The 25,424-nt window shown below is 52.1% G+C and overlaps 1 protein-coding gene across 3 annotated transcripts in view; it reads right to left on the bottom strand.

The window, feature by feature from the left end:
- RNF165 (ring finger protein 165) overlaps positions 1 to 25,424 on the bottom strand; it is a 126,009-nt gene that overhangs the window by 86,513 nt on the left and 14,072 nt on the right. For 2 of the 3 annotated variants that reach the window (XM_027577133.1, XM_027577135.1), the window contains exon 1: positions 16,062 to 16,145. The exons of the other annotated variant lie outside the window; for it this stretch is intronic. In XM_027577133.1, the coding sequence (XP_027432934.1) occupies positions 16,062 to 16,122 (61 nt within the window). In that variant the 5' untranslated portion in view covers positions 16,123 to 16,145. Of the gene's footprint in view, positions 1 to 16,061; positions 16,146 to 25,424 lie in introns of those variants that run through there. 3 annotated transcript variants of the gene reach the window in all.

Raw genomic sequence — 25,424 nt, 5'->3', positions numbered from 1 at the left:
CTTGTTAGGACACTTTATAAAACAAGGCAGCAACATTAATACTGCATGGTCTCTTTAATTCCCCCAACCACCTGGGTGCAGAAACCGAGCACTAAATGAGGGGTCTCCCAGGTCGGCAGGAGGAAATCCCAGCAGCGTAGGGCTACTGGCCACTTCCAGACCTCGCTGCTTCTTCTCTCATCTCTGCTCAAACTGTTCCCATAATCACCGCTGGGGTTCTCTGGGTTGGGGAGGCTGCCAGCCACGCTCACTCCTCCCCATGCTCTTCACGTGGCCTCCCCACCTCCCTGTCCTCCCCTCTCTTGCTTCCTGATGGCACGGTCCTCAGCCTTCTCCCCAGCTCAAGCCCCACCTCCTCCATGAAGCCCTCCAGGCCACTTGACATCCAAAAGGGGCTTTTGCGGTTTGCTTTATCCATCATCAGGTGACTATAGTGGACACCCCGGCAAGTCAGCCGTGCCCCCCACATTAGCCCACACAGACACTGCCCCTCCTGGGCCTCAGCAAGGCCCCGTGGAGAAAGCAGAGCCCTGAGATGGGGACAACTAGGTGTCACGCGGCCCAGCTCTGAGGCAGGTCTGGGTCCCTTAACTTGGCCAGCGGCATATGGAGAGGCTCAGGCCTCGCGGCTTTATCCTGGCTGAAGGTCTCCATCTCTTTTTTGGACGATTAACTGTGTGAACTCAGTGATGGTGGGATGGGGGCCTCATCGGGCACAGGTGGCAGGCATGTCAGTTACAAGAAGGAGAAGGAAGTCCCATCTGGGGACATTTAAGCTTGCCTTTTGTGAGATAATGCAAGTAGGTGTCATGGATGTACCGGTGTGTATGCATATATGTGGGCTGCCAAGCGGGGATGTGTGCGCTGATTGGCATCTGTGAATGTGTGTGTGGGTGCTCCATGCTCCCATCCAGCACAGATGTTAATGAGTGTGACTGAGAGTGTGTGCTGTGTCCTAACCGTGTGCGGATTGTGTATGAATGCATATTACATTGGGACCGTTCAGGGCTGAGTGTGCGCTGGGGCTGAGCATCTGGAGGCACAAGTATGTGAATATCAAGTGCCATGTAGACTGTGTGTCAAACGTAGCTGGGGGCCAAGGGGCATGGGGGCTCACAGCTGGGCAGGGAAAAAGCCCCCCGCCATGGCACCTGGACAAGGTCATAAATATAAAAAGGTAGGAGGGAAGTCTGAAGCAGAGTGGGGCTTTGGTACAAGGCCATTCCCTCCAGGGCCCCCTCGGCTCCCTGGCCACTGGCAGAGCTCCCCAGGGCTGGCCAGCAAGGGTGTCGCTGGGAGGGAGCGACGGGCTCACCCCTGACCTCCCGATCTCACAGTCTTCTCTTCGGCAGGTAAAGATGGCCCTCCTAGGAGGAAGACTTGGGGCGGGGAGAGGACTTCGAGACAGGCAGTCACCAACAGATGGGCCACCTTCCATGGCCTTTCTTAGCTGCCATTTCTCTGCAGTATAAGGAGTTGCTGGGCCAGCCTTGAGCTAGATGACCCAGTTCCCGGGCTGGCATCTCCCAAACAGTCTCCATGCACCAAGTTCAAGGGCTGTTTTAGGACTCACACGAGCACACACAGGTCTGCCGGCAGTTAGCGTGGGGAAGTGCTACCCAGGCAGAACCAAAGGGCTGGCTGTAGAGGCGGGGGGTGGGGGTGGGGGGGTTGTCCGCGTGCTCGCACGCATCGGGGCTCTCCGCCACAGGCGTGACGCACAGAGCAGTTTGCTCATTGGGGGAACATGTAACTCTTCTGCAGAAACAACTTTGAACAGCTCAGGGGGTCCCAGGGTTTGGATGGATAGAGTGGAAGACGCTACCCCGGGGCCCTACTGCAAGGGTCGGCTCCACCCACTTGTCCTCCAGGACGCCCCCCACTCGACGCCACATCCCCCTCACCTTGCCCTCCTCTGGACCCCTGCCGGCCCTCCCAGCAGGAGACCATGAAAACCCCTGGAAGGTGGGGGAGGCTACTCTGCCCCCTCATGGCTTCCTGGGGCGGGGGGCTGTCGAGATGTCAACCTTGTTTCCTGGGCCTTCAACGGCACAGCCCTGGGCTTGCCCTCAGCCCTAAGCTCAGGACATACACCTCTGGGGAGAGCGTGTGCACTTCCTTCCTGACAAAAGCGAGCCGGCAGGCAGATCTGCGGACAATACTGCAATGCTGACACCCAGGAGTGACAAAGCCCCAGCTCCCCCGCAGGATAGCGGGGGCGGCATTCTGCTCCTCAGCCTGCCCTGTGCCCCCGCGGCCCCTCTGCCCGCAACACGCTGCCCCACCCCTTCTCCTGGGCAAGCCCACGCATCCCTTAAGACTCAGCTCAGGGTCAGCTCCCCCAGGCTGGGAGAGCACCCAGTACCTACCTGGGACCTTTCTGTCTGTCCGCGCATCTGCTTCCCCTCCCACTGGGTCTGGTGAGGGTAGGTAAGGAGCTTAGGAGAGTGGCTGGCCCAGACAAGTGCCCGGGGGAGCATCTGCTGGTGCTTTTGTTGTCGCTGTTCTCCTTGTGTCCCCAGGGCTGGGCACAACGCCTGGCCCGGGGCACATGCTCCGTTCACAGCTGTCAGATGAGCTGAACAAATCCACCATCAAATCTCAGCCTCAGTATAACCCTGTTGGGGGCCAGTGCGGGGAGGGGAGGTGGGTTGATCAGAATTGTTCCCATTTTACAGATGAGAACACTTGGGCTCAAAGAAGTTTTTCCTCCTCCCCTCTGTTCCCCTTACCAAATTCAGAGTGCCTTCTAGAAGCAGGCAGAGGATTCTGTACGTGGCAACTCCCTAGCAGACAGCCACGTATGACGAGAGTAGCCCCATCGCCTGGGTCAGGCGTCAGGGTGGACATCGTCCGTCCCCCACCTCATTTCATCCTCACTCAGCCCGGCAGGTCGGGAGGAGCACCCCATTCTGCAGAGAATGGAACCAGTGCCCTGAGAGGGTTGCCCACTTGAGAGGGCGGTCACGAAGCCCCCAGCTCCCCCGGGGCATCCTCGCCCTCTGCCGGTGTACCCGAGGGATGGCATGTGGACCCACTGGGGCCCTCAGGCGGCCTGGCCAGGCAGGGGTGGGAGAGGGGGCAGAGAATTGCAGGGGAAATGGCCAGGCCCAGGGGAGATAGCAGGGAGGAAGGGACTGGAATGGGTGGCATGACAGTGAAATGAGAGGACCCAATGCTCCAGAAAAGAAAAAAAAAAAAATCAGACAAGGATGACAGCCACAGGACTCTGAACATTCACCTCTTGGATCAGATCAGGGTCTATGTCGGGGGGCAGGGCACAGGGCCGGGAAGGCAGGCTGACCTGAGAACTCCCCCAGGCAGCAGAGGTTCAGATCTCCCTCTTGGGGAGCGGCTCCAGTTCTGCCTCTCCCAGGAGGCTCTCCTGGCTTCTCCAGGCCTCAGTGACCTCTCCCCATCCCGTGTGCCAGCCCTGACCAGTTGCCTCCAGGCTGGGCCAGGCTTTCTAGCCAGCACGACCATCAGCTTGGCCCTCTGCGGAGCCCGGCTTGTGTTCTCCACCCACTTCAGGGGTGCTCAGGGCTCTCCCCAGCGAGGCTGTGAGCCAGAAGCTGTGTGTGCCTTGGCTGCCCACAGCCCATCCTAGGTTCTCATTAACTGCTTATGCAGTGACTCTGAAACATGCCCGGCCCTCTCTTGTCTGCCCCTTTGCACTCCCTTAGGACCCCCTAGACTGTTCCAGGGTTCCAGGCCTGAGCAAACGGGGTGTGTGTTCAGAGGGAGCTGGAGAATGACCACCTCTGGCTAAGCACCGCCCAGGGCTCCGAGTGCCTTGTACTTCATCCGGTCTCCATCCTCACCTCCCCCTGGTGCCGGCACCCATAACAATCATCTCCAGTTTTTCTGACGAAGAGATGAAGCTCGGGGAGGTCCAGAGTCACCTGGCTAGGCCAGAACCCAAGATTCCTGGATGCCAAGATCGGTGCCCTTCTTGCTACCACTTAGTGTCCCCAGTTGTCCTCAAGGAGAGCCCGCAAGCAGAGCCTTGCCTGGCCCAGGAGCAGGCCTCAAAGTCAAGGCAGCCCTTAGTTTCTGTCTGGGGTGATGAAAAGGTTTTCAAAGTAAAAAGTGGTGATAGTGGCACAACGTTCTGAGTACACTCAATGCCTGTGGATTGTACACTTTCAAAGGGTTCACACAGGGCGCCTGGGTGGCTCAGTAGTTGGGCATCTGCCTTCAGCTCAAGATCAGATCACTGTCGTGATCCCAGGGTCCTGGGATCGAGCCCCGCATCGGGCTCCCTGCTCCGCGGGAAGCCTGCTTCTCCCTCTCCCACTCCCCCTGCCTGTGTTCCTGCTCTCGCTGTGTGTCTCTGTCAAATAAATAAATAACATCTTAAAAAGGGGGGGGGGGGCAGTTCAAACAGCAAATGTTATGCTCTGCCCTAGTTCCCCCTTATCCACAGGAAATACATTCCAAGACCCCCAGTCGATGTCTGAAACAGCAAATAGCACCGGGCCCTATATATACTATGTTTTTTTTCCTATACACACATACCTGGCATAAATTTAATTTAGAAGAAGAGCACAGTAAGAGATTAACAATAGCTAAGAATAAATTACAACAATTGTACTAATACGCTCTAATAAAAGTTATGTGAATGTGGTCTGTGTCTCAAAATAGCTCACCGTACTGTCCTCACCCTTCTTCTTGTGATGATGCGAGGTGGGAACATGCCTGCGTGAGGACAGGAAGTGAGGTGAAGGACACTGGGCGGCCATGTGACGTCGGGTTAGGCTGGGCTATCACCGACCTTCTGACCGCACGTCAGAAGGAGGAGCTTCTGTTTCTGGACTGTCTGACAGGGGGGAACTGAAACTGCGAACTCAAAACCGCAGAGAAGAGGGAAGCGCTGTGTATATTTTACTACAGTAACAATGAGGGTCCTTAGAGTCCCGGGGGCAGCCCGGCTGGGCCTCCCCCACAAGAAAGCCTCCCTCACATGCTTCCTCATGGCATTCTTGTCCACCTCCCCGCTCAGACCCTCGCTCCCAGTCCTGGCCCTAGCCCCCCGGACTAGGGAACAATATGGCAGATCGGCCACCATACTGAAATACCATCCTTTTCTCTATCCAGTCAAGCCCCACACGGTCTTCAGCCTCACCCAGTTGTGCTTCCGACAAAGCATCACTCCACCACCCCTGTTGGAGCTGCTGGAGCTTGGGCCGCTTCCAACTCGCCTTGAGTCAAGACCCAAGAAGAGCACGGGCCCCCAGAGTCACAAGATCTGGGCCCAGTCCTGACTGGGGCACTCGGGAGCTGGTTTTGCAACTCCAGCCCCTGGACAGGCTAGGGTTTCCAGTTCTGTGACGAGGAGACCTTGCTTCACCTGGCGCTCCTCATACTCTTCCCCAGGAGTACCCGCATGTCAGAGGGGTGTGAAACAACCAGCCCCCAGCCATAGGGCTACTGTCTGGCCCGCCCGCATGAAATATGTCATCAGAGTCCTATATTTTCACTCCAAAGTTCATGCAACATTTGCAACTGGTGACTTAAGAGTTCCTTGTAGACAAGGAACTCATATAAAACCCCCTTTCTCCCAGATTTAGCAGTAAAACTGGACACCACGCCATGTTTTGCTGGGGCACGGCAAGCCCCTTTATTGCCGGGAGTCAAGGGTTCTGCTCTGGATTGCACACCCTTCCCAGCTCCCCTGTAGTCTGGATGCTCCCAGAGGGCAGGCCAGGACCACCCTGCCATGGTGAGCCCAAGGAAGGACTCTGCAGGGACCGACACAGACGTCGTGAGTCCTCAGGAGATGATGAGCGGCCCCTGCTGAGGAGTGGGGACAGTGACAACAGGGCATGTCTCTAACTTCTTCCTCCCACCTTCCCATCCTCCATGCTCCTTCTTTCTTCCACCTGTCTCCTGGGGAAGATTGGACAGGTCAAGGGCCCTTCAGGATGCGGTGGGGATAGAATGGGAAAATGCACCCCAAGTTCGTGTCTGGGCTCCTCGCCCACCCTCTCCATCACACTCCCAGCTCACCTGCCCAGGGGAGGGCTGGCTGGCTGTTGTCCCCTTCACCACCTGTGACCTCTCTTCCCCTCACCCCTCCCGTAAGCCCTTTCCTCCTGGCAGGGAGAAGGCTGGGCTCCTCAGGCTCTGGGGGGCCCAAGCCCCCTCCCACGGCCTCTTACTGCCCTTCCCCTCTTGGCTTGGCTCCAGCCCTGCCTCCCGGGCAGGGGGCAGCCTCAGGATCTATCCCCTCAGCCAAAGGAAGTCCAGCAGGTGCCGCCTCCCAGGCCCAGCTTCCCTACAGACCAGCGAACCGAGCTCCCCCCTTAGGCCTGACTTCCACCTATGCCCCGAGGAACATGGGTCCACCAAAGGGGAGGCCAGGGCCACAGCCCACCTAACCAGGGGTTCAGCAGGGGCTCTGGTGAGCTCTGACTCAGTCGAGGCCGAGGCTCTGTCCAGCTGCCTCTTCGGTCTCCCTCACCACCAAGCACAGGCTACTGAGCCGGGGGTGGCTGGCCATGCCGGGCGCCTTGAAGAGGGTCTGTGGACACCAGTGTTCCCCCTGTCATGCCTCACCTTCCCCAGAGTCGGATTTCTCAGCTCTGCTCCGCAGGGCCCTTTCCTGGCCAGTCCATTCCAGCTCGGCCTCCAGGGAATGCCTTAGAGGCTGAGGGCTCTTCGGGAGGACCACCCTTTGGCTTCAGGAAGACTCCTGCTATCGGCAGCCCTGGGGGGAGGCATTAATCCATTCCCGCCCACAGTGTTTGGGAACCTAGGAGCAGTTGCTCTAGGAGAGGGGTGGTCCTAGGGGACAGACAGTCAGGCCCTTCGCACTGAGGAGGGTGGTATGGAGGCCCCGGCTGCTGGGGGAGCAGAGGCCCAGCGAAGCTGGCTGTTGGGGGGAGGGACACTGGAGAGCGCCCCCCTCTCCCTCCCTCCCACTCTCAGCCCCAGACTGGGAGCAGCAGCTGTTGCAAAGCTTCCTGCCCTTCCTTGAGACAGGTGTCGGCCGAATTCCCACTTCCTCCCAGCCTGAGAGAGTTCTTCCACCCCCTCTCCACGTGGCAGGCTGGTGCTGAGTCAGCAGCCGCCACTTCCTCTCCTAGCTGCACCCCGCTACCTCGGAGGAGTGGCTGAGCCCCAGTGGGACAGGCCACCCTGGGGGTGGCTCCCCTGCTCGGGCTGGTGCACTCCGGGGGGATGATTCAGGGAAAGGATGCGTTAGGGAACAAGGGGAACTTCTCACTCGGGCATCACGCAAGCCTGAGCTCAGGCCGGCGGGCCATGCCCCCTGCCGTCCCACAGCGCTCCCGGCTGCCCAGGGGAGGTGGTCTAGCCACCGGGCACTAAAGAGCGCACGGCTGCTACCCCTGTGGAAAGTCAAAGAGGCAATGAAGGGTGCCTCACATCTAGGGGAAAGCCCAGTGTTTTCACGCAGGAAGGGACCACTGGGCCATTAGCTCCCTTGGCAGACAGCAAGTGAGTGCGTGGAGTAGTCAGCCGGCCGCAGGCCACCCCGGGGCAGGGCAGGACAGTGAGCCCCAGCTGTTCCCACTGCACCGCAGGACCCATCTGAGGCCCAGCACCAAGAAACGCCACTCATTATTGCTACCATTGCCTTGGGCTGGCTTCGCGCTTTGTTTCCCACGCATCACTTCACGGGACAAGTCCTGGAGGACGGACATGATGGGTCTATCCTCCCCATGTGACTGGCGGTCCAACCGAGACCCAGGGGAGGACGTTGACCTGCCCGAGATCACAGAAGTCTATGGCAGAACAAAGACCAGCACTCAGATCTCAAAAGTGGCTTCAAACCTTCTTCCTTCCCCAAGCCCTCTCTGACCTGCCCTCCCCTCCAGCTATCTGGGCCTACCGATGGGAGGGGCTGATGGTGAGCAGAGAGGCTCCGGAGCCGTCAGCCCCACGCCACCCACCTCTCCTCCCCTGGGGCCCACAGCAGCCCTGCAATCCAGGGCCATGTGAGTGCCTCCCATGGCCCCGAGCCCAGGTGCAGAGTCACGGTTCATGGGGAATATTGTGCAGCCAGGAACAGTGATGCTTGTCAAAACAACATAGGAAAGCATGAAAAGGCTGTGACATGTTACGTTAAAAAAAAAAATGGAGAATGCAGGATTGCGCATTACTGTGTTTGCAGCTTGACAAAAAATATACATATATGTATGCACAGAAATGTGGGAGGAATTTCACTGGCATGATCTCAGAGGGGTGGACGCCTGAGATTATTTTTTCCCCTCCCAAAATGTCATTCTAGTCCTTCCATGATCGAACCTAGATGGAAGTTGTTGAACCCCCAGGTTCTTCCTCCTCACATGGGCAGAGCCAACCTTTTTTGCAAACCCATGAGGGCGTGACCCTGGCACTTGCCTGCCTTGGAGTCTCTCTTCTCAAGAGGGGTGAGATTGGATGAAAATCCTTCAGGCTGAGATATCAGGGCACAGCGGGGCGCAGCACCCAGGGGGTCCATGTCGCAAGAGAGGCCACGGAGAGAATGGCCTCCTGACTAAAGATGTGTGCATACAACCAGATAAGGGGATTCCAAGACTGGAGAGAGAGGTTCTTGAGGAGTTGTCATGGAAACATGAAGAATTTTTATTGAAGTGAATTTCCTAACCCCACCGGGTACTCACTAGAAGTCTTTAATCCCAGGACAGTGCCATGGTCCCCTTCTTTCTGTCACTCTTGGCATCTCAAACCCACTGAACTCATCTCTCCCTGAAACTAACTGTTGCTCCCATCTTCCTGGTTTGTCCCCTCCGCTGGACTCAGTTCTGCTCACTTCTTCTTATGGTAAGGCTCCTCGTGGGAACCGTCCTTCCCATCCCCCAGACCTTTGGTGTAGGCTTCCATCAGCCCCGGAAGCCTGCCATGGCCTCCTCCCTGGCCTCAGCCCCTAGGCTCACCCCTCTGTCACCGGCTGCCACAATGAGTTGTTGAAATACCACTCTCCCCAGAGAGCTCCCAATGGCTAAAGGAGCAAGTTCAAACTCTCCCGGAGCTTCCCGAGGCCTTCCGAAACTGGCTTCAAAGTATCTTCCGGCCCTTTGTCCCACATTCTCCAGACCTTGTGCTGCTTAACTCCTAGAGCTGTGCTCTGGGGAGAACCATTCAAAGACAGACAATGGTCCCCGTGCCTCCTGAGGCCACGCAAGGCAGCAGACCTGCACGCATACCCCTACACACATGCACGCCCACACACACATACACACCCCTCCTCATATGCACTTCCTGTTCTTGCCAAATCAGCGGAGCCTCTTGGCCTTAGCCAAAGTCTCGCTCCTTCTCCACCCCCACCTAGAGCCCTTCTCCCTCTTCCTCCCTCCTGAAGCACACTACCCTTTGAAGCACATCTTAACCCACCTCCTCAGCAAGGTTGTTTCTGAAACTTTATTTAATCCCTCACCAATAAATTCCCAGGGTTATGGGGGATGGAGGGCAGCCATCCAGGAGGCCCTAGGCACCTGCTGCGTGCCAGGTGCCTTTGAATAGTCTAAACACACCCTGTCAGGTATCAGGATGGTCACTGTTTGAATGATGCTCAGAGCAGTGGTCTAAATTCACCCTTCCGGGCCAAGACAGGACTAGAACTTAACCCCCGGATGGCCCCAGGCGCTTTCCACCTCACCCAGTCCGGATGTTCTGCCATCGTTTGGGTGCTTTGGCACAGAACATCTTAGACAGCATCCGGTTTCCTAAGCATTCATCTCCCAGCCTCAGCATAAGCCTCCCTTGGGAGGGCAGACACCCAGGTCCTACATTGCTTTCGTATCCCCCTTAACTTGGCCCCAAGTAGGTATTCAGTAAACACCCACTAACTACATGAATAAACAAGTGAGTGAGTGGATGAACGAATGACTGAACACACGAAGTCACAGGCATTGCAAGTGGATTCTGCTGTGGGGTTACGAATGTTTGCTTTGGGTTCTTAAGTAATCCAGAAAATCCTTAGAGTCTCTCTAAGGCAAGCTGTCCCCACCCCTCTCCCCCAACTCTCATGGAAATATATTGGCTCCTCTGTGGCAAAGCCCTGCTGGAAACCAATAAACACTGATTCACGTTCGTACTATGTTAAGCCAGGAATGTTTAAAGAGCTAGTTAGATCCACAGAAAAACTAAGGCACAAATGTCTTGCACCTTTGTGCAAGCCCAAGTGAGGTAGGACTGAGAGATCCAGAGTCACACCCTGAACTGGAGTCGGGGGCCTGTGTCTCCTGGCCAGGAAAGGGGCTTCACAATGCACTTGGATCTGGCATGGAGTTTTGCTTCCCTAGCGCAGGAAACCAGTGAGTTTTCCAGTGGGACACCTTAATTTAAAGACGGGAAGGATGTGGGGGGAAAGGATAGGGCAGGAGGTAAGCAAACTGTAAGACGAAGAGAGGTGACCCAGTCTCAGTCACTTGCATCTTGGAGCATCAAGACCCTTGATGGTCTTTTCCCCTAATCCCGAGGGATTCATAGTATTGGCTGGTTTATGGATAACGATTATTTAAGAAAACTCATCATTTAAGTGGTCCTTATCTGCTGCTAGCTTCACGAATTCTTTTGTTTGAAAAGAAGACTGGTAAACAAGAGCTGTGCTTCTTCTCACTAGAAAGTCTATGGTGTAGGATCTAAGTAACAGATGGCTTTTCCAAAATCCCGGAGTCAAAAGTTATTAAAACGGATATGTGTCAGATGGTTGAGAGAGTAGATACAAAGTACAATGGCTTTGTAATGATTGGATCATCCAGTCAAGGGGGAAAGGGCTTCTTCATCTGAATGTGTTTCTTCTGACAATCTGGGTGAAAATAGAGTATGCATTTGATAAATTGCTGAAACATGACTTCCCATTAACCCCACTATCTTTCTATATTATTGCTAGGTTACGAGCCCATCCGTGCAATGTATCGATTAACTAATTCAGACATATATAACACTAATCTAGAGAAGTAGAATCTTAGAGCTGGTTAACATCAATCTAATAATAGCCACTGCTCTCTAGGACAAAAACGAGGGTCATCACCTGATTTTGGGGGGTAGTTTTACCGCTTTTGAAGATGGGTTGGAGAATGGTTGCTTCTGCTTTCTCAAACTAGGAACAAAATTAAAAGTTTTGTGTAAATCGAAATTAAAGAAGAAAAAGGAGGAGGAGAAGAAGGAAAAAAAAAATCCTTGAAGGCCTGCATATCTCTTCTTGCACCAACTACAGCATGAGCCTCCGCTGGGAACTTCCATGTGTGTCCATGTGTCACAGTAAATCAGCTCAGCTTTCCCACCCAGGCTGGGCAGAGCACAAGAACAAAGGGCCAGAGCAGAAAGGGCAGTAATGGGAGGAGAGGAGAGTCCAACCAAGCCACAAAGAAGGCAAGGCAGCACTGTGGTCAGGCAGGGTGCACCTGCGTGGAGAAGGAATGCCAGCCGTGGGGCAGAGGGGCCCCGGGAGACAGCCTGGGGGAGGGAGGAGGAGGTATGGTCTGGGAAGAACAGCTCCAAAATGATGACCCTTTGGAGGAACTGAGAATTTCTTTAATCAACCTATTTCCTCCGTGTCTAAAATGCCTCATTTAGCAAGACTTGTTCTGGGCTGAAACTGAATAGGTGTAATTGACAAATGCTTGAATTTGGGTTCCACTCTGGGGGAAAAATACCTCTCCACTGGCTTCTCAAATGTAATTATGGAAAACAGATACACGTTAAGGGCTCTTCTTCCAATTCAGTTTGGGGGTAGGTCCTGACTTCCCTCCTGATCTGTGCCCCACCTCCTATACACACACACACACACACACACACACACACACACACACACACACACACACACCCCTACACACTTAGACAACGGCAGAGATCTGGCTTTCTTTCTCAAGAGAGGCACTAGGACCACAGATGAGGCAGCTGTCCGGGAACTAGGCTATAATCAGCTTTAACTGGCTTACAGCCTACAGAGGACACAGACCCTCTTATTTCTACGGTAACAGGTCAGGCTGCTGACCCTGGGATAAATGTGGGGGGTGGTCTGAGTTGGTTTCTGTTCCCAACATTTTCTTTATGCAGGATCTCAATGCAAAACTTACACTGCAGGTCCCAAGAACTTAAAGATGTACATAGAAGAGGGTACTTTAAAATTCTAGACCATGGCTTCAACTACATGTAACATGTTACCCCCGGCATGGTTTATAAGGACAGTAAATCAATGAGACAGTAAAAGGAAAAGTTAAAACACAACTAAAAATGGGTTTTTCAGGCGAGTCTGAAATGCTACAAGATTGCTAGTTAAGAACAGTATCCCTTTTCTCAACCTAAGTGTTATATCCCCACCTCTTCACCAGCATCACAAACCGAGTGCCGTGTTAACTCAGAAATTATGGTGAAATGTGCAGGCTGCACAGGTGGCCAAAGATAGGGGTTGTCTCTACACGGTTGAGCTGTTTCGGTGTGGCCGGGCAACTGACCTTTCCCATGGCCCCAGATGTCTACTGTAAAAAGATACGGACTAGTTGGGATTAAAGTCACCATATCTGTACCACCAAAAAAAAAAAAAAAAGAAAGAAAGAAAGAAAGAAAAAGAAAAGAAAGGAAAGGAAAGAAGAAGAGAAAGAGAAAAGAAAGAAAGAAAGGAAAAGGAAAAGGAAATAAAGAAAGGAAAGTAAAAAAAAAAAAAGGCATTCACTCGAATCTTACAATGGGAGGTGGGAGTGGTGGGTGGGTGGGTGGGTGGGTGGGTGAGGGTGGGGATAGAAAAGCAAGGGAAAAAATCTAAACAGCAGGATACGACAATAAATGGGGAAACAGCAAGAGAAAAAGCACACTAGGTTAATATAGGAAAACTAGTTCTTTATTGAGAGATTGTATATTAGTATTAGTGGATTCTGTGTGTAACAATGTCATCATGCACACGATACCAAAAAAAAAGGCTGGGCCCACCATGCTTCGGAAGGAGCAACAGAACAAAAGCAGCGTACAATGAGCAGATGGCCCGGGCTACACGACCACAGTACGTTTCAGCAGGGTGACATCTCTAACCGAGCGCTGTACATTGTCAACTGGGGGATGTAAAAAAATACAGATCATGCTTTAGTTTTAGTACAAGAAAAGGTGAAAAAGATACACAACCAAAAGGATATTTGATACAGAAAAAATTACCCACAAAATAAGAACAGGAAGTAATTCAGCACAGCAGAACACACTATCCCTGTTTAATGGAAAACCATTTTGCTGGGGATTCTTTCTTCTTCTTCTTTTTTTTTTTTTTTTTTTTTTTTTTGCTCTTTCTTTTCAGATTGCCAAATGGCAATCTGGGGCAGCCACTTGGGACTTTCTTTTGGAAGGACCCTCGAAGTAGGGGCCTTATTCTTACATTACTGCCGTCGTTTTGTTGCAGTTTTCCAGCAGGTCCGGCTGGTGAGGCAGCAGAAGGGAGCCGGCTGTTAAAGGGGCAGCTCTGAGGGCCAGGGCGGATGTCCAAAGATGCTCTTGACATCGTACAATTAAACAATTAAGACACCATGGCCATGGCTCCCCCTTAAGCCAGGGACCTTGCTGCACCAAATTTTCAGAGGCTATGGGGTAACAGCAACCATCATTTCATTCAAGATTTTCATATACATATATACATATACTTATTATTTTTTGCCTCCGACTAAATGTACTCTCTTCACTTATGCCTGGGTGCTGCCAAGAAGCTAGCTGACGGGCACCCAGGTAAGTGGGAAATGGGGTGCCAGAGCCTCCAAGCCAAGGCAAAAGGAATCCACTTAACAGGGATTTACAGTGCAATGTACTCAGCTAAACAAGATGAAGATACAAAAATGGTTATTTCTCTACATCTATCCTGAAATGGCCTACATCCTATACTACTACAATGGAAACTAAAAAGAACAGACTTAAGCTGGCAAGCTATCTAATAGTTTTACAAGAAGATTGTGGTGTAGGACCTTGTTGGGTTAAGCATTAGTATCCTCTATCGAAAGGTCATGAATTCTTATCTCATTGTGCTAAATTTTACCCACAGCCCAACTCACCCTCAGCCCTTGAATTTCCTGTGGGCGTGTTTGCCATGAAAGTAAACTTTGACTGAGGGGCAGAATTTATTGGGGGGGCGGGGAGGGGACCTTGTTGGGGGGGAGCATATTAAAAATGAAATTTAAAGGCAGCTGAGCAATTTGAATTTCAAAACGTAAAATCGGCATCCTGCAATGGTATTTAGAGATCTGTGGTATTAATGAGGATGATAATGATTTAATCAGGATAATTATACTTTCAGGCTCAACATCCTTCTTAATCATTTTTGAATTTCTGCCTAGTGTAATGTTCCACACCCGTTTTAAGAGGAAATGCCAAGTAAGAAGACATAATTGTGTATTGGGGGAGGGGGTTGACATTTCCAGGGAGAGCTCACCCGCCCCCGCCCCGACCTACTCCATACACACCCCCTCCACCGCTAGGCCGGCCTGAGATAGGGATACTGCCGCTTAAATAGCAATGCTTTCCTCAGATGGAGACAGGAGATGGTTAAGAGGGGTGTCACAATACAGCTAAATGCGGAGGCAGAAGGGTCACAGCGCACACAGCAGCGAGTTGACCATTCACTGAGCTACACAATGAAGAAAAAAAAAAGATTTGATAAATGCAGAATGTCATCATTCTATCATCACACAAAAAAACTGCGGTTCAAACAGGCCTAAGGGGGCCAACCTTGCCTTTTAGGTTCTGGGGAGAGGCGTGGGGCTGGGGACAGCTGGGCTGGAAGAAAGAGGGCCGGGCTTTCATTTTCTTGCCCAATCGGGCCCCTGGGGGCGCACTAAAGCGCTCGCCCCGCGACCCCACCCCCTGCTCTGACTCGAAGGAGCAGCCCTGGTCGCAAAGGGAAGACATCATTCTGTGCGTGAGGGAGGGGGGAGTGGGGGAGGGCCTCAGCCAGCAGGGATTTAAGCAGACTTGGAGTGGGAGAGGGTAACAGAAACATTTCCAAGAAGAGAAATGTGAGTCCAGAGGCAGAATACAAAAAGAAAAAAAAAAATGAATCTAAATGCATCTCGGATTCGCTTTGGGAGGTGGGAATTTTTGATTAAAAGAAAATGGAAGAAATGTGGGGGGGGGGGGAGAAGAGGGGGAAACCAAGCTATTGTTGGAGCAGAATGTAAGGGAAAGGGGATGTGGGGAAGGGGGACCGTGCAAACACACCCCATGTATCACAGTTAAAAACAAAGCCGGCGCCGGCCTGCTGCTTTGTCAACGCCTGCCCAGGGCAAAGGCCCGGCGTGGGGGCAGCTTCGCACCTCATCCGCACACACAGCGCAACACCCGAGGGCCGGGCACCCCGCTCCGGCCGGGACCAGGGGTGCACAGCAGTGCACGTCTGACTCCGAGGCGCACACACCCTGACACACGCGCTCACATACACACACCCAAGCATTTTGAATCCATAAATGCAACTGTCATACAAAGACAATGGGGGGGGGGGGGGGGAAGGGAGGTAGCACAAGGGCGATACAAAAAAGGGTTAAAGGGGAGAAAACGATGGGACCGGACGGGAAATCGTGCAAGTGGCCACCAGAGGGTGGGGGCTGGGGCACGGGATAGGGCAGATACCAGATCCCAGCTAACCAGCCAGCGGTAGCGATAACCAAAAGATGAAGGAATACAAACACAAATAACCACAAAACATACATATGCCTCAAAAAAAACCAAATAACAGAAAGCCAAGTACGCTTGCACACACATACACACACGCGCGCGCACGCACACAGTCATGTATCTCTCTCCTTCTTTCGATCATACAGGGCTAGGTATTAGGGGAAGGGGCTGTGATTTGGGGGAACCGCGTCCGCCGCAAAGAATAAAAAATGGGGCTGGGGAGGGAGGGACCCAAATTCGCCAAACGCTAACTTCACTACAAAAGCTCCCACGAGGGCGGCCACCCCCACACTGGGGGGTCCCCCAAAAGGGAGAGGGGAGAAGCCACCCCTCGTCCTGCGTCCCACGGGTGTGCCCTGAGCCCCCCGCCGCCCGCGGCGCCCGCCCCCCGCCCCGGTGCCTGCGGCGATCCACGCTCCGAAGCGGACCCCGAAAGGAAAAAGCGATACCTCTGTTTCGCACAGAGCCAAACACTGGAAGCACGAGATAGCCGACGTGGACCAGGACCATCCTGGCTCCTCGCGCGGCGGCGGCGGCTGCGCGCGGGCCCTTTGTGGCGCGGCTCCGGGGCGCGGGCGCGGGCGGCGGCGCGGCTGCGGGAGCCGCCGGGGCGGGAGGCGGAGCGCGGGGCGCGGGCGGCGGTGGGGCGGCGGCTGGCGGGGAGACAGATGGCCCATGGAAAGGCTCCCTTCCCGGCCCCTCTCGACATTCAAAGGCGCTGGGGCCGCAGCTGCCGCCACACAAAGGCGCGCGCAGCCAATGGGAGCGGAGCGCAGCGCGGCGCGGCCTCGCCGGAACCGCGGGGGACAGCGGGGACCGCGGGCGCGCGGGTGGCGGGGGGGGCGGGGCGGGAGGGGTGACGGCTGCGAGGGCGCGGGCGGCCAATCGCGGAGGCCCGCGGCCCGGCGCGGGGGTGGGGAGGAGGTCAGCCCCGCGGGGCGTGTGGAGCCTGGCGCGGGTCCCTGGCCGCCCGCAGGCCCGAGCGCGCGCGTGAAGTGCCCCGCACACAGACACGGTTGGCGTGCACACGGAACGTGCACACACTGAGGGGGACGTGCACCCAGACATGTGGAGGTGCGTTCGTGCGTGCGGAGAGACTGGCACGAGCGCACCAAGTGCACACGACCCGGAGGTCCTTGCACACCGCGCACAGGTCACTCGGGGACGTGCGCATGGGGAATGGCGCACGTGCAGAGCCTGACTGCGGGCACAAGTGAAGGTGGAAAGCGAGCGAGCAGCCGCACACAGGATCCAGGCACTGACACACAGACATGCACACACCAAAAGCCTTGTGAAGGCAGGACACGTGCCAAGAACACATTTCCAAAGACACACAGAGGGGACACACAATGCAGATATGTACACTCCCAGGCTCCCTGCCCGTGGCAACGCTTTGTTGCTTTTGCAGAGCACAAAGCTCACAATAATTATTTGCTGAATCGAAATCCACTCATACACTGAAGTAATGTGCACTGATTCCATACAGAGACACACTCACCCAGAAAACCCAGAGCCACTTGGTCACCCTCCCTCCGCCCTGCTCTGACAGGGGCACAAGCAGCCATGTGCACAGACACGCCCACTTCCTCAGCCCCGAAGGCACACATGACATCAGGGCTAGCAGGCTCCTAGGATTCACAGTGGAGGTAGAGCCGCCGCGTCGTCACATGTGGCCTGTGGCTGGTCTGCCAGGTACAGGCAGGACTGAAGTGAAGAGCATCCCCCCCACTCCCCACAGCCCTGTTGTCAGGTGGACTGCTAAGGCTGTGTCCAGGCACACTCAGCCCACGTGCTATGAAGATTCCCAGCGTGACCCCAGACCACGCTCATAGTCCACACCGAGGCCAGAGTCCACTTGGGGAGCCCATCCACAGGTGGAAAGATGGAGGACACTTCCGACATTGGGACTTGTCTTTAAAACCCGGTGGCTCCTTTATTTAATGAGTCTGATAAAAAATTAGATAGTAAAATCACAGCATATGGAGCTAAAAGGAATCTAATACAACCCAGGCTCCCCCCATTTTAGAGACAAGGCAAAAGATGATCATTCATTGAATACATGAGGTATTTGTGTCAGGGCGTTAAGGGGGCCATGCAGGGCCAGCCCCCTGACATCCCAACCCCTGTAGTGCAGAGGGGCCTCAGCAATATAAATGCCATCACCCAAAAGCCTGCTAGGTGTAGACATGGAGCTTAGCATAGAGTGCTGGGGAAGGGGACACCTAGGAGGGGCACGTAGCCCATTTGGGGGTGGGGGGTGGCAACTGGGTTGACCGCAGAAAAGTGGCTTCTAAGCTGAGACAAAGAACGGCAAGAGCGAGGTGAGGCAGACCCAGGGCACACTGTTCTCTCCGTCCCAGGCACACGTTAACTCTCAGACCTCTTTCCACCCAGACACCTGCGGCTGCCCCCAGAGAACTCTAGGGTGAAGTCGGGGGGGGAGGACTGCCCACCAGACCCCACCCCACCTCTTGAGGGTCATTTCAACAAGCTTCTGCCACCAGCTCTTTCCTGTTTTCATGATCTGTCAAATAAACATAATGTCACCACTAATAAAAATCCTAAAAAATAAGAAGACCTTAACAAACACCTAGCTACTAGAAGTATTTCGTGTTCTATTTCAGGCTTTGCCAATATGCATAGAGACCAGATTGGTCATCGAAATCTACATATTTTTTATTCTGTGTTTTAATCTTAACATTTTATCAGAGACAGTTCCCCATCCTTCTACACAATTACCTTCATAATTTTCATTTTAAATGTTTTCATAGTATTCCAACTAGTGAAGGTTCTGTGAAATTACTTAATCATGCTCTATTCTTGGGCATTGCACTTGCTGCATTACTGGATATCACACAATAAGCTTCATGCCTATAGCTTGCTGCTTTTGTTGAGCTGTAAGCTTAGAACAAACTTCTAGGGTTGGCACTCTTTTTTGTAAGATTTATTTATTCATTTATTTGAGAGAGAGAGCGAGCACGCACACAAGCAGGGGCAGAGGGAGAGGAAAAGAGAGAATCCTCAGACTCCCTGCTGAGCCTGATGGGGGGGGGGGCATCCCAGGACCCTGAGATCATGACCTGGGCGGAAATCAAGAGTAAGCCACTTAACCAACTGAGCCACCCAGGAGACCCTAGGGTTGGCATTCTTAAATTGACAAATATGGAGAAACTTTATGGGTCTTGCCACATATTGTTCACAAAAAGATGAAACTCATTGTCAATACTATCAGCAAAATATGGTGTGCCACTTTCCCTGCAACCCTGTAGCTTTGAGTGGGGCATTCTCTCTCTCTCTCTCTTTTTTTTTTTTTTTTTGGTATCTGAATTTATACCAAAGCAGCTCACAAAGGCTTATATGACTACCCAATCTGACCTTGACAACGGAGTGGTTAGGCTATAAACTCTGAAACCAGATTGCCTGGCTTCACATTCTGGCTCGGCCACTTACTAGCTTGGACAAGTTGCTTAACTTCTCTAGGCCTTGGTTTCAATATCTGTAAAATGGGCATGATTATAGCAACCTTCCTCATAGAATTAATGTGAAGACCAAGTGAAGTCGTACTTACAGAGTACATACAATAGTGCCAACAATTCACCTCTGAATTCTTGCCCCTTTATTGGTCCATCTCTCCTTGCCTACTACCCCTGGCCCTCCTGTTACTATTTATGATCGCCTAGTTAAAGCATTCAGTGTAAATTATACCATAACATGGAACATCCATCCGACAAAAGCAAACATCAATGAGTTCCCTGTAAACCCAGGGAAATCATGAGTCCAACTACTAATCGCACCCTTCTTACTCACACAGCGGAGGAACATAACAGACAGATGCCCACATTCACCAATATGCCCACATTCAGGCACAGGCATGAGCCTCCTGCTTAGAAGGAACTATTCTGGATTAGGAGGAGGGGTTTCATTACCAACGAAAGCTTGGGAGTTTACTATTCCTCAGCCTCAGTGCAACCATCTGTGTAATGGGAATAATAATAACCCCTGTCAGTACCTTAAAGGTGTATTGTGAGTGTCAAATGCGAAGATAACTGTGGAGTCTGAAAAGAGTATGGAAGATTCTAGAAGCATTAAAACAGGGCATATAGTGTATCCCCAAGAATGAAATATGATTATTGTTTTACCCACTCTTTGTCTTTATGGGTAAGGAAACTGAGGCTCAGAATTGGGGTCATGAACAAGGGCACCGCCATTCCTGGCTAAGTTAGAACAAGAATCCCTATTTCCTGGCACATAGCCTAGTATTGCTGCTACTTCCCACTGGTTCTCCATCATGCCAGGATGACTGTTTTCCACCTTCTTCCCATTAGTTAAAGTCCACGGAAGTACAATAAAGCAGATTCCTGAGAATAGGAAGATTTGTGGAAATATTTCATTCATTGGGGGTTTTTTCTTTATGTGCGCTTCCTGCCCCCTGCCAAAGTCAAGGACCTAGAGCAAGTTTGCAGGCTTAGTGGGAAGATATATTTAAACAATGGAAGGTGAAGGTCAATCTGTAATTCCTGATCCAAAACTGGAGAAACATGACCCTCTAAGTAGAAATAGCATTGTCCCCTTGGACCTTGACTCACACGGGGATTCCTCACTCTCTTTTGCCTCCATCCTGGCCACCCGCAGAGGGGGTTCTTACAGAGCTTCATGTTTCTGGGGGCCCAGACGCATCTGTTTCGAGAGCTACTCCTCTAAGAGCCCAATATTAGATCTGGGTGATGACCACCGTTGCATTTTATTCAGCAAACGGAAGCAAATTCAGCACATCAGCCATGTAGACATGAACAATTTTCCAAGACAGACCACAGAATTTCTGCTCCTCTCCAGGTTGGGCTGGCATCAGGTAGACCCAGCTTTGAAAATCTGTGCAAACCAGCTGGACTTCAGTAAATGCCCCTCCGTGACTGGAGTCACAACAGCCTCTGTGCTAAACGTGGCCAGAGTTCCAGATGCAGCCTCCGCGCACGGGAAGAGGCACAGTGGGGCACTGACACTGGGGAGTCAGGGCATGACCCTGAGAAAATAAAGAGGGATCCCAGAACAGCTGCCCATAACCAGGGATGACCATGAGTCAGGCCAAAGTCAAGGTGGGCTTGAGTCTCAAGAAATCCTTCAGGACAGAGCAGGACAGGAGTGGTCCCTAAACAGGCTGAGAAAATGAGAGAGGCGAAACATGAAACTGGGCCCAGAAGTAAACACAGGAGCAGAAGGAGAAGGAGCTGGGGAGGAGGGGAAAGAGAAGGGAGGGGAAGGAAGGGAGGAGGAGTGGGGGGGGAGAGAGAGAGAGAGAGGGAAGGAGGAGGAGAGGGAGGGGAAGGAAGGGAGGAGGAGTGGGGGGGGAGAGAGAGAGAGAGGGAAGGAGGAGGAGGGGGGGAAGGAAGGGAGGAGGAGTGGGGGGAGAGAGAGAGAGAGAGTGGGAAGGAGGAGGAAGAGGGAGGGGAAGGAAGGGAGGAGGAGTGGGGGGAGAGAGAGAGAGAGAGGGAAGGAGGAGGAGAGGGAGGGGAAGGAAGGGAGGAGGAGTGGGGGGAGAGAGAGAGAGGGACGGAGGAGGAGAGGGAGGGGACGGAGGGGAGGAGGAGTGGGGGGAGAGAGAGAGAGAGAGAGAGGGAAGGAGGAGGAGGGGGGGGAAGGAAGGGGAGCAGTAACAAGACGATGGGAAGAGTGAGTCCGCAGGAGAGAGCTCCTGCTCTCTGCACAGCGCAGGGACACGGGGCAGGCAGAGCTGGTGGGGACGGGACCGGGGGACGCATGTGTTGGTGTGCACGCGCTCTGACAGGAGCTGGTGTGCCAGGAGCTTGCCTCAGCCCTTAACCGGGGGATGAGCCGACGGGGAACGGAGAGGGACCTGGGGGCCGCGGATCCCCTTCTCCATTGTAATAGGGAAATTCCTCTGAGCTCCCGGCTGCCCAGGTTAAGGGCTGAAGGTCCCAGCCCTCCTGGCAGTGAGTTGAGCTCCTGTGACTATGTCCTGGCGAAAAGGGATGGAAGCAGGAATTCTATGGGATGGCTTTCTTAGAAAATAGAGCTGTTTTGGAGGGATGCCAGGAAATCATTTAAAACAGGCAAACAAACAACTGGTAAATAGAATCCAGCATGCCATTGCCTTTCCTCTATGGACTCTACTTCAGGTTAATGAAATATCTGATGAGGGGAAGTTTCTCTTTACAGAAGTATTGGATAATAAATGAAGAAGAAATGATATAATGAGAATATCATCATAGTGAAATGATAGTTCTAGGCAATGACCATCGACAGCTGTTAACGTCACGAAAAGAGAGACAGTGGGAAGTGACATGTCTCCTAATAGAAGAACAGCCTGCCCGCTATGAAGTCGTCTTTTCAGAAAATGGAACCTGAGCCTAATCAAACTTCTAGATCTTAATTCCCAATTGATAGGAAGCACAGGAAAGTGAGAAACATATTAAAAGATATCATTGGGGGCGCCTGGGTGGCTCAGTCGGGTTAAGCATCTGCCTTCAGCTCAGGTCATGATCTCAGGGGTCCTGGCTCCCTGCTCAGCGGGGAGTCGGCTTCTGCCTTTCCCCTCTTACCCCTCCCCCCACTCATGCTTGCTCTCTCTCAAATAAATAAATAAAAATAAAAGATACCATTGGATGCAATGAGGAGAATCTAAATCATGGAAATGCTACAGGACAAACCAACCCTTTTCTCAAAAAATGAATGATAAGGCAGAAAAAAGGAGACAGAGGGGCGACCTATAGAGACAGAGGGGATACATCCACCAATGCAGCATTTAGACTTTTGTGCAACAAGATTAGAATAAACTATAAAAATAATTGGGCAAATGCGGACATTGTATATTAGGATATTAAGGAATTGGGTTTTTTTCAGATGGGATGATGGTATTGCGGTTATGTTTACACAAAGCATCCTTGTATTTACAGAGCTTTGCAGATAATATTAAACGACGTTTGGGAGGCAACCTGACTGGCCTAGCTGGTGGAGCGTGCGACTCTTGATCTCGGGGTTCTGAGTTCGAGCCCCACGTTGGGTGTAGAGATCACTTAAAATTATTTATGTATTTTTTTTAATAAATACATAAAGTCTGGAAGGTTCTTACCTCTCCTGGGGGAGGAGTATAGGTGAAACTAAGTTGGCATTGAGATGGTAATTGTTGAAATTGAATGACAGACACATGGGGATTCATTACATTATTCTCTCTACTTTTGTGTGTCAACATGGACTGGGATGCGCAGAGAGCTGGCGAACGTTATTTCGGACGTCTGTGAGGGTGATTCTGGAAGAGGTTGGCATTTGAGTGGGTAGAACAGAGTAAAGGAGATACTCTCCCCAGTGCGGGTGGGCATCATCCAATCCACAGAGGGCTCCAGTAGAACACAGAGGTGGAGGAAGGGCAAATTTGTTCTCCTGCTTGAGCTGAGACATCCAACTTCTCCTGTCCTCAGACCTCAGTGCTCCTAGTTCTCGGGCCTTCAGACTTGGCCTGGGACCCTCCATCATTGGCTCCCCTGGTTCTCAGGCCTTCAGGTTTGGAATGGAACTCCACCAGCAGCTTTCCTGGGTCTCCAGTTTACAGATGGCAGACTGTGGGACATCTGAGTCTCCATAACCACGTGAGCCAAACCCTTATAATAAATCTCCCTCACTCTATCTATCCTATTGGTTCAGTTTCTCTGGAGAACCCTGACTAGTACAGTTTATATTTTGAAATTTTTCCAAAAATAAAAGTAAAAAATAAAGCACAAACCAAACAGCCAGCACACATCCTTGTACTCTGCAGGCGCACGAAAAGATGTTTCCTGTGGTTGGGCAAGTTAGGAAATGGTGCTTGTTCTTCGTATTGGACAGAGGCTAGGCCAGAAGCTCGGGGCCGATTGTCAGTTCCCAGGCAGGCCACTCGGATGGTCCCTGCTCTGCTGCATCAAGTGCTCAGCAACACGGAATTCTCCAGCTCACCATCCAGTTCACCATGATGGGTTACCTGCTTCTCGACCTTCTTAAGGGAGAGAAATCAACTCTGATCTTATTTAAGCCACAGTTTCTTTGGGTCTCTGTGTTCATAGCCACACCTAATCCTAACTGAAGTAGAAGGGACTAGTACTCTAAAAAAATGCACTGAAAAATGCTGCAGGTATTCACACTGAATGTCCATAATCAGGTGGATCAGTTAACAATCGCTGCAAAAATATTACATAAGAAATAGTTGTAAAATCACAGGGGCCACACAAGAAGCCTGTAAGCATTTATTCTCACAGATCTGCGGGCTGGCCGGCCCCCTCTGCTCTGAGGCATCTGAACTGGCTCTGCTTCTCACAACGGCCAATCTGGGGGTTGCAGGGTGGCCCTGCTCCACATGTCTCTCATCCTCCATCAGCAAGCCCAGACATGTTTTTCTGTGGCAGGAGCCAGTGGAACCAGGGCAAAGCCTCATATGGAAGGCCAGTGCTGACTGGCTTAGGCAGAGCCCCAAAGAAGCCAAGACACACGGTGAATCAGGGGAAACAGCAAGGGGTTTTATTTGATGAAACTTCGAAGTGTGTGTGTGCCTGGTGAAGAAATTAAGAATATATTTGGTAGGGTATGGGGAACCCTGGAGGTTTCTGAGCAGAGGGGTGAGCTGATCAGGAAGAGGAATCCATCTATGCACAGAATGAACGGGGGTGGGGGCAGATTCTAGGGCCTAGGAAATCAGCGGGATAAATAATGAGCTGAGGTTGGAAGTCAGACTTAGGAACAGCACATTGATCCAAAGTGTAGGAGTGTAAAGGAGGAACAGAGGACACCCCTGACATTTTTAACCAGGGAAAGAATGTTCTATGAGCACTCCTCCCCTTATGAGGATGTCAGATTTCAAAGGTGCTTTCCAAGCCCCTCTGCTCGCCAAATCCAAAGTGATTACATATACCTGTCTCTGAAAAGTTATGCTTTAGTCTCATTCCCTTTGTAATTATCTGATTCTCTTACTATCTTTTCCACATTTTCTCTGATTGCATTCTTATTAGACATAAGGCAATTATATACATTCATAAATCAATTCAAATGTAAGATCACCATAGCAAACATGCCCCAGATTGAGGAAGGACTACAATGGTGCTGCAGAGTGCTAGCGGCCCCGATTATACGTTCTCCCCCTTTTTCCTTACCATACAATGTCTGACTTTTCATTGGACATATGGCCACCAGGATAATGACTACATTTCCCAGATTCCTCTGCAGCCAGGTATAGCTGCATAACTAAATTCTGACTGATGGGCTGAAAACAAAAGTTCATGTGCTACTCCCAGGAAGTATTCTCCAAGGCAAAGAGATGAGCCTTTCTTCTCCTCTTTATCCTTTGTACTTCCTGGGAAGATGGCTGTAAGGGCTGGAGCTAGAGCAGCCATTTAGGACCATGAAATGGACAGTATATAAAGAATCTCATGCAGCTGGTGGAGAAGCAAGTTTCAAAGAGCCTGGACACGGGATGATTGCATAAAGCCACTCAGTAAGCCCCAGTTGGCCTCTCCGTGACTTCTTTAAAATGGAAAAGAATTCACTGTCTATCTCGCTGAAGCCATTGTTACTTTATAGCCTTCTCTCACCTTCCTCCCACGTGCAGGCAGGTATTAAAATCACCACATGACCACTGATTCCTGCCTATGTGGGTACTAGACAGAGGTGGCATGCAAGGCTTTGTTCAGGCTTCTGGAAATGTGTAAGTTCTAAGTTCCTAAAGAGAGGCACTACTTTCATGCACATCAGGAGGCCATGAGGAAGAGAAGAGCAGGGGGGAATGTGCCTGAATGTAATCAGCAAATGTTAAGGGCGGCTGGAACAAATTGGGA

This window comes from Zalophus californianus, chromosome 14, assembly GCF_009762305.2.
Source record: "Zalophus californianus isolate mZalCal1 chromosome 14, mZalCal1.pri.v2, whole genome shotgun sequence".
Taxonomy (NCBI): Eukaryota; Metazoa; Chordata; class Mammalia; order Carnivora; family Otariidae; genus Zalophus; species Zalophus californianus.
Note: the sequence above shows the minus strand (reverse complement) of the source record. Positions and strands in the feature narration are given on the sequence as shown.